The sequence below is a fragment of the Pygocentrus nattereri genome, chromosome 7 (assembly GCF_015220715.1).
Source record: "Pygocentrus nattereri isolate fPygNat1 chromosome 7, fPygNat1.pri, whole genome shotgun sequence".
Taxonomy (NCBI): Eukaryota; Metazoa; Chordata; class Actinopteri; order Characiformes; family Serrasalmidae; genus Pygocentrus; species Pygocentrus nattereri.
The window spans coordinates 35,786,555-35,796,524 of NC_051217.1; the positions used below are offsets into that span (position 1 = coordinate 35,786,555).

General features: G+C 40.3%; 1 protein-coding gene across 1 annotated transcript in view; it reads right to left on the bottom strand.

Annotated features, from left to right (window-relative positions):
* Positions 1–8,026, bottom strand: part of LOC108429876 (von Willebrand factor A domain-containing protein 5A-like) — a 43,933-nt gene extending 35,907 nt beyond the window's left edge. Inside the window, exon 1 of the mRNA XM_017701936.1 lies at positions 8,006–8,026. Coding sequence (XP_017557425.1) covers positions 8,006–8,026 — 21 coding nt within the window. The remainder of the gene's footprint in view (positions 1–8,005) is intronic.
* Positions 8,027–9,970: the final 1,944 nt, after the last annotated feature.

The following is a 9,970-nucleotide window of genomic DNA, read 5'->3' on the forward strand; positions in this document are numbered from 1 at the left end:
TGGGTTATAATATTTAGATTCTGGTGCTATAGCAACTATATTTTTGGAGCGCATGCTTCTCCACATCTGTGCACTCCCACACACCGTCTTTGTACATCTACTGCCTCAGTTTGTCACAGTTGTCTGCTAAATGCTCCAGCCACTGATAAACTGATCATACCTTTAACGTGCTTTGGACATTTCTATAATGGATCGGCTCTTCTCAGGGGTCCCATCATCAAATTGTTCCAGTGCACTGCAATTTAATTAAAGTATTCCATTCCATTACTTCGGAGCTACTCTGCATCAGATGATCTCACTATATTGACAGATAATGTTACTTTTTATTCAAGCATTATTTCATAAAACAAGTCAAATTGTCTGCCATTATGGCCAGATCATATCATCAAATACAGTTATTTAAGTAAAATGTCTAAAAATATAATATGACTACAAAAATTGTAAAATTAGATTTGGCTTTCTTTTATCTGTACCGTAAACCGTTGCACCACCCAGAAGCCCAGAGCATCAAATCGTGTAAAAATGTGCATCCAGGGGGCCCCATTCTTATCTTTTGCCCAGAGCCCCAGAATCACCAAATACTCTGGTTGGATCTGTTTTCTATCATCTGTCACAGACAAGCCATGATTGATCACATGATCTATAATTGTTGACCAAATTTCCCTGAAAAGTTTTGTTTAGTTATGGTTTTCATGCCAAGGCCACCCGTTTTAGAACCTCGGAAAGTCATTAAATAGGCCTGGAGTTTGGTTCATCCGTTCATAATTTGGTGTAAAGTTGCATTCTTAAATTTGTTACAAGAGTATGGAAAAAAGAAACAAGCAAGAAAAATTTTGTTTCTGCAAGTCATAGGTGAACTTGGGGTGACCTTTTTCCTTTGGTTGGTTTGTGTAGGGGGGGGTGTAGTATATTGGGCTAAAGTAATGCGAAATCCTGCAAATTAATGAATAGTCAAAATTAAAGTCTAACTACCACCTAATCTAAAAATACCTAAAAGCAAAATACTGAAAATGAATGCACTCATTATAAAAAGTCAGGCTGTCAGGCTGTTTAATAGTTCTAAAGCTGTTCTAAATAGTTCAGGCTGTTTAAGTTCTAAATGGAAGCAACTGATCATGTAAACATGTGATTTCAACATTCTTGTAGGTTCCAGAACCAGCAGAGCTATTAAACAGCCTGACAGTCACAGCTGTGGAAAGTACTCTTAATAAAGGCCAGTGCGCAACCATAGTCATTTCTGGCATACTCAAGTCTGGCAGTCAATTTCAGTCATGACTAAGACGGAAACCAGCCATATATAACTGTGAGTGGGACTAAATGTTTAGGATGTATATGGGAGCAGGACAAATGGCGTAAATTTTTTGTGGGAGTGGACGGGAGCGAGATGAAATTTTGTAAGTGGGCAGCGAATACTGCACTAAAAAATCTGTCCTGTGCAGAATGTCATCAAACACTACCCCACATCCTATAAGGAGACACTGCAGAAGCCTAGTAAGACAGAACAACCACAGTCCACACTCTACAGGACAGGACTCCTGTTTCTGACACTGAGTGAGAGTTATAATGACCCCAATCATCCACTACGGACACTGTAGTGACCAGCAGAGACAATGCAATCATCCCTATCCCATCTGTTCCCACCCCTTTCCTTGCATGTAAATACCTCTTAGCTAACTTTAGCACTGTCAGCAGCAGCCTTTCCCTTCAGTTCCCCTGCCAACCCAGAGCATGGACTGGTCAGTGAGTACTACTAATGGACTGGATCGAAAATACAGCTGGCACTTTGTGGTATGTTCACATATCCACAAGTCAGTTGGTGAAATTTCTGCCCTGCTAGATCTGCCCTAGACAATTGTAAGTGCTATTATTGTGAAGGGGAATCATGTAGGAATAACTGCTCAGCCACAAAGTGTCAGATCACATAAAGTCACAGAGTAAAGCCACTGAGTGCTGAAGTGTGTAAAAATCTCCCATCCCACTTACTACAGAGTTCTAAACTGCCTCTAGAAGTAACGTCAAAACAAGAACGGTGCATTGGGAACTTAATGAAATGGGCTTCCACGAAAAATTTTCTTTGGAGTGATAAAATCATGCTTCACTATCTGGCAGTCTGAATCTGGGTTTGCCAGATGCCAGAAAAATGGTACTTACTGGAATGTATTGTGCCAACAGTAAAATCTGGTGGAGGAGGGATGCCTGGGGCTCTTTCTCAGAGTTTGGGCTAGGCCTTTTAGTTCCAGTGAAGGGTGATGTTAATGCTACAGCATACAAATACACTTTTTAGATGATTATGTGCTGCCAACTTTGTGGCAACAGTTTGTTTGTGGCATCCCTTTCCTGTTCCATCATGACTGCGTCATTGTGCACAAAAAGAAAAACTCCAGTGGCTTGCACAGATCCCAGATCTTAACCGCACTATACACTTTTGGGATAACTTGGAATGCCTAATTTAAAGTCAGGCACTTTCACCAACCTCAAAAATGCTTAGATAAATATAAACAAAACCCAACAGACAGACTCCACAATTTTGCGAAATAGTGGATGGCTCTGAAAAGAGATGTCTAACAAGCTCATGCAGGTGTATTGGTCAGGTGTCCACATACTTTTGGCTATGTAGTGTATCTTTAATTTATTTTGTCAGTTTCAGTGTTTAGTTTCTTTACACTCCATGGACTTATCAAAACGTGGTGTGACTGACAGTTTCAAAAGGCATTCTATTCATTTTCATCTTTGTAGAAAGGTCAATTCGTTTAATACACCAATCTGTCTTTACCTTTAGGGCACATGTCCTATTAAGTGTGTTTTTTTTTCCCCGTTTTTGTCAGTGCCTCTTTCAGGTGTTGTAACTCTAGTAATTATATGAGACAGCCATATGCTATATGTTGTTTTTTTTTCAGAGGACATGTGGCTTCTCAAATATGTAATCACTTGAGATGTAAATGCCAAATAAAGGTTTCAAATTTTTATAAAACTGTACATGTTTTGATCAAAATTTTATCATATGAATGTATCAATTCAAAAAAATCAATTCACACCTTAGACATCTTTTAGAAATGTTTAGAATAAAGTGCCTAGGAGTTGAAAAGATAAGAATTATGATGATTGTTCATTATATGGCATATTATGACTTATTTTTCTTGATATTCTCACCTGTAGGATACATGTAGATTGCTAAAACTGCATGTGACAGACTGTCACAGCAGCCAAGCCTTTGAGTGATTTTGCTCAGGGCCAATATGGCTAATATTCCAGCTAATAAAACACTGTTTAAGTACACTGGGTATTTACTGTCAGCTGCTTATAATAACAATTACTCTTATAATACTGGTTTATTTAGACCACACACAATAAAGAACTATATAAATATCTATATAAATAAAATGGTATAAAATTGTAAAATATCAAAATAAAAATACTTTTTAAATAAAAAAGTCGCTCAATTCAAACATCTCCTCTATCAACTCCTCGTAGGTGTACTTCTTTTTAGGCGGCATAATAGAAATGAACCAAATACAGCAAATACAAACAAGTAACTGTCCTCGTAGCAGCACATTCAATGTGTCTCTGTCTCTCTGGCACAAAAAAAAAAGATGTTTTTTAAATTGATCAAACATCAGATGTCAATGATCATAACCAATACTTAACTGGCTACAAGCGTTGGCCTATTGTTAATGTGTTAGTGTATTTTTTTGTTTGCAAAAAACTGCATTTTTAAATGACATGTTTTGAAACATACGGAAGTTCAGATATTTTTATGCAGCTGGCAAACTGTCTAAAAGCTTGCTAGCAAATTTTGAGTGTTTCCTCGAATGTATTACTGTGATAATAAGTCAATATCATTCTTAACTCATTAATTTCCCTCTTTGCCGAGTCGGTTGACCAAAAGTTCTAATGCACTTCTTCTTCTTCTTTCGGCTGCTCCCTTTAGGGGTCGCCACAGCGGATCACCTGCCTCCATCTTGCCCTATCCACTGCCTACTCTACTTTCACACCAACCATCTCCATGTCCACATTCACTACATCCATAAACCTTCTCTGAGGTCTACCTCTTCTCCCTCTGCCGGCAGCTCCATCTCCAACATTCTTTGCCCAATATATCCACTATTCCTCCTCAACACATGTCCAAACCATCTCAACCTGGCCTCTCTGGCTTTATCTCCAAACTGCTCCACCTTCACTGTCCCTCTGATCTGCTCATTTCTAATCTTGTCCATCCTTGTGACTCCCAACAAAAATCTCAGCATCTTCATCTCCGCCACCAGTTCTAATGCACTGAATATCATATTTCTTTATTGTATATACATTACATGTAAATGTAAAAAGAAGTGATCAAATATACATAATTGAAAACATTTGAGTATCATCAAATTCCTTATTTAATTACTTAAGTTGAGGATTAAGATACTCCAGTACAGGTAATTTTGAACCCCTTTAATTGAGGCTGTATATATAATTTTTGAGGATGTAGCACAAAATAATTTTTTAGAACAGAGATGAAAACTTATGGAGCCCCGCTGGTGACATCCTGTATGAATAACAATAATGCATGGCCACAACTTAATAAGGTGTTCGATTGACATGATTAATTCGTTAGTAAAATGTGGGAAAGAGATCCTAATGCATTGCCATGACTTAGTAAGCTGTGATCTTCTTCCCACACCTTACTAAGTCATGACTTAGTAGACTTAATCATCTCATTACCACACCTTACTAAGGCATGGCCATGCATTATTTTTATTTATACAGGATGTCACCAGCGGGGCTTCATAAAAACCACATAACAAAAACATTTCAGAGTGAAAATGCAGAGGAGTCAGTCTGCTGCACGCTGGCTGAAGTGAGAAGGAGGATCTGTGGAGGCTGTTTCTCTGGAGGTGGGTCCTTATTGGTCAGCCAAAGTGGCTGCACATTCAGCTGTGGTCATTGTGATGAATGATTCCTTAGACAGTGACCGCTCATCGTTTTGCAATAGTGCCTGACATACTTGACACTCATTCTTATGTAATTTCAATGCTGTTTCTGTTTTCCATTGTGTTGGGTGCTTCCTCTACTGGCGGTGGTGGGGCACTCAGTGGATCTCCAGACAGATTTCCAGTTGCAGGTGTACCCAAGCCTGAGATGGTCATTTTGTTACTGTTAGAAATCCATTAGAAACCATTAGAAAACATTCAAAAAACCATAAGACAACCATTAAAACCTTAGGCAACCATTATACAACCAATAGAAAACTATTGGAAACTTTTAGCAAACTTTCAGAAAACCATCAGACAACAAAAAGTGCTTTGCATGTCTAGAGAAACATCTTTGCTGGTTACCAATAGGTTAGAGAGAAAGTCAGTCCTGAAATCAGATATTGCTAGAAACAAAAGCCCATGTTGATACCCAGAGAAAAAGAAACAGAATTAAACACAGCAAAACATTTAATTTGCAGTCATGTGGAGGGAGCCAACTAGATCAGTTCTAGAGTCACCATAATCACAAGAGCAGTAGAGGTTATGGACAGTGGCAGTGAAATGAAAAACTGGTTTGTCAACAATCAGAAACACACTGGCACCTGTGTCTGGCAGTAAATGGATACCCACATAATTGAGGCCAGCTGTGCTTGAGCCCAGCTGCATGATATTATCTGCAGAGGAGTCACGCTGCTGCATAATGTCTGGAGTGAGGAAGAGGATCTGAGGAGTTCTTGTTGTGGTTGGTTCTTATTGGTTAGTCAAAGTGGCTATATGTTCAGCTGTGGTCTCTATGATCTCTGTGATGACTGAGTCTTTACACAGTGACCGCAAGTCATTTCATCCTGTAATACTGCAAACTTGCATCAGCTGGTGAGTCACCATAAGCTGGCAACTTATTTGCTCACATTCACCAGGCAGCTGGTGACGTTGCCTAAATACACCAATCAGGCATAACATTATGTCCTTGTTTTTACACTCATTGTCCATTTTATCAGGTCATTACAGAGCAGGTACTATTTGGGTGGTGCATCATTCTCAGCACTGCAATAACACTGACGTGGTGGTGGTGTGTTAGTGTGTGTTGCGCTGGTCTGAGTGGATAAAATACAGCAGTGCTGCTGGAGTTTTTACGCACTGTGTCCACTCACTGTCCACTCTTTTAGACACTCCTACCTTGTCAGTCCACCTTGTAGATGTAAAGTCAGAGATGGTAGCTCATCTGCTGCTGCACAATTTGTGTTGGTCATCCTCTAGTCCATCATCAGTGGTCACAGGACACTGGATATTTTTGGTTGGTGGACTATTCTCAGTCCAGCAGTGACACTGAGGTGTTTAAAAACTTCAGCAGCACTGCTGTGTCTGATCCACTCAGACCAGTGCAACACCATGGGACCTTTTCACAAAGAATCATGATTACTTCTGGTTTAAGCGTTAGCCGGGTAAAACTCACTTCCGTTCCATACAGCTACTGCAGAAGTGATGACAAAATGTTATAGCAGTTGTACGATAAAACTGAGCTACAACATCTATATTTTAGTTTCCTGCACTGTCAAACAGCGAGAATAAGGAGTGGATGGAAGCGCTGATTTAACTTTAAACCGAGCTAAAATGTGTGGGACAGCCTCGTTTTTACTGCAGTCTGCTTTATACAACATGCCAGTGATTCTGTAATAATTCTGTTTTCAAAAGAAAGAAGAACTTTTATACGCAGTTAGCATGAATTTGATTATATTCAACTAATTAGCTGAGCTGGCTAGAAGCTGTTGCTAACAGTAGCCATTCTCACAAACTGCATTACCCGGCTAACATAAAGCAGCATCACCAGAAAATGGAAATCAACACTTCGCAGTAAAACCGTGATGCTAAGATACAGTTTAGCTAGGAGGCGCATTGTTGACTGAGCAGTGAAAGGTGGATGTTTTCCGAGGTGCTGGGGCACGGTGGCGTGGTGGGTAGCGCCGTTGCCTCACAGCGAGGAGGGCTTGGGTTTGATTCCCCGGTCGGGTGATCAGGATCCTCTCTATGTGGAGTTTGCATGTTCTCCCTGTGTCTGTGTGGGTTTCCTCCGGGTTCTCCGGTTTCCTCCCACAGTCCAAAGACATGCAGTCAGGCCAATTGGAAATGTTAAATTGCCCATAGGTGTGAGTGACTGTCTGTCTGCCCTGCAATGGACTGGTGACCTGTCCGAAGACTGCTGGGATAGGCTCCAGCACCCCTCCACGACCCTGACGGGGAAGTGGATTAAAAAATGGATGGATGCTTCAAAAATCACCATGAAACTAAAAGAATAATCCCGTGCGCCATTTTGCTAAAATAGCTCGCCAGTTAGCTTTAAACTTTGCTGCTCATATGAAGCTGGTGCTCCTCAAACTGCTAATGGTAATTTAGCTAATTAGCTTAGCGCATGTAGCCTGCTAGCCTACCATAAGCTAAAGGAGAGTTTAAACGAGGTCTGTAAAACAGACTTTACATATACAAGTTATTGTTTTGCATTTATAATATGAGAGAAATCGCTGATATGCTGTAAATGTGTCACAGGACCTGCTCCATGTTAGCCAGCTGGTGCCAGCAGCTAATGAAGCTAGCTTCCTTGTTTGGGAATACAGGTACGGTTAGCAATGGCCGCTAGCTACAGCTAAATAACGTCTATCAAAGCCATACTAACGTTATATATAGCTAAAGGTTCTTTCTTTAACCCTCCTATTATCTTCAGTGTTTAACGTCTTTAAATAAATGATTGGCATCATTTTTTTTGCTTCATATTTAATGACTGTTTCCTATGTTAATGGGGACAACTGAGTAAACATAAAATAAACATGATTATATGATGATGCCCTGTACATATGTTGTACACATCTGTGTTCTTTGGGGTCAATTTGACCCCAGGCTGTTTCAGCTACATAAAACAAAAAAATATCAGCATTTTACACACATTTGTTTTGGATGATATTGAGGGCAATTTTAGAATCTTCACAAACTGTATTAACTGTAGGAGTGCGAGAACCACTGATAGTTCACTAGACATGGGGAGGGGAACACATAATTCTCACGAGAACTTTGATGTTCTCCATGCTGTGGGGGAAGATATGGTTCCGACAAAGATATTGAGAGTTCACACAACATAGGTGGAGGTGGGAAAATATGGTTTCAGCAAATATTATGATAGTTCACATGACATATGGAAGGGGAACACATAATTCTCGTGAGAACTTTGATATTTCCCTTGCTGTGGGTGCGGGAAAATATGGTTTCAGCAAAGATAATGATTGTTCACATGACATGTGGAAGGGGAACACATAATTCTCGCGAGAACTTTGATATTTCCCTTGCTGTGGGTGCGGGAAAATATGGTTTCAGCAAAGATAATGATTGTTCACATGACATGTGGAAGGGGAACACATAATTCTCGCGAGAACTTTGATATTTCCCTTGCTGTGGGGGAAGATATGGTTCCGACAAAAATATTGATGGTTCACACAACATAGGGCTGGAGCATACATATAAAAGCACACACAGCCATCTAAACCATTTCTCTTGGTGCTCTGTGTCTCTTTCTGCTCTCTCTCAACTAAAAATGACTTCTAAGGAAAGGTTTTCTGTCAATGAGGTGTTGGTCACATCTTTTTGACCATGAAAGTGGCATAGAGGAGAATGTGTCTCAGACAGAGGATGATGTGGAGGAGGACCCTGATTAAGAGGCATCCTCCTCTGATGAGAATGAGACCCTAAGTGTTGATCCTCCTTTTGTCTCTCAACCACCAGCAAACACTTCACCTTCCGAAAATGGAAATTTATTGTGGTCCCTCTCCCCACTTGAACAAAAGGGTAGACTTAGTGCTGCTAATGTCATCAAAATGATTCCAGGCCCCACCAGATACGCTGTCAGCCGTGTCCAAGACATGAAATCAGCATTTGAGCTCTTCATAATTTAAGATAAGATAAGATAAGATAATCCTTTATTAGTCCCACAGCGGGGAAATTCACAGTATTACAGCAGCAGCAGAGTAATAGAAGTAAGGCACTCAGTAATAGAAACGGGAAACAGTACAAACATTATAAACATTATAAATAATAAAAATTAATGTTAAATCTCTAGACTATTTACAACAAAATAAGAATAATAATAAAATAAGAGTTGCATAAGATCTGTATTGCACAATGAAACATATTTGCATTCTGAATGTGTGTATATTGTATGTGTGTATATTGTATATGTGTGTATATTGTATGTGTGCATGGTCTACTGGGAGCAGTGCTGGTTGAACAGTCTCACAGCAGCAGGAAAGAAGGACCTGCGATAGCACTCCTTCACACACTTGGGGTGAAGTGAAGTGAACACCATCAATGGAAAGGACATACTTGACATGACAAGTTCAGAGGGGAGGTGTGTGTATGGGGACAGCTGGAAAGATTTGGATGTGACCCGCTTGCAAGCCTACATTGGGTTGCTCATTTTGGCAGGAGTGTACAAGTCAAAAGGCGAAGCAACAGCAAGCCTTTGGGCTGCTGACACTGGAAGGGCAAGATTTCCAGCCACCATGTCTCCAAACACATTTTTGAATTATCCAGTGTCGTACGCTTTGATGACAGAGAAACAAGGCAGGGCTGACAAGAGCGTGACAAACTCATAGCAATATGGGATGTATGGCACCAGTGGGTTCTGCGATTACCCTTTCTTTATAATCCTGGCCCCCACGTGACTGTGGATGAATGTATGGTTGCATTTCGTGGGCGCTGTCCCTTCAGACAATACATGCCAAGCAAACTGGCCAAATACGGTGTAAAAAATATGGAGGAAACATGGCAGGTGCCAGGTCTGTCCCAAAAGAAATGACTCCAAGATCAGCAACACCTGTGTGAAATGCAAGAAATACATCTGCAGAGAAAATGCATGCACTCTCTGTACATCAGTGTACAGTAGTGCAGACAAAAGGCTGGAATGTTTTTTACTCACACCTACATATTCGCATACAGTAGCATAGAACAATCCCTGAAAGTGCTCAAATGTACTCCCT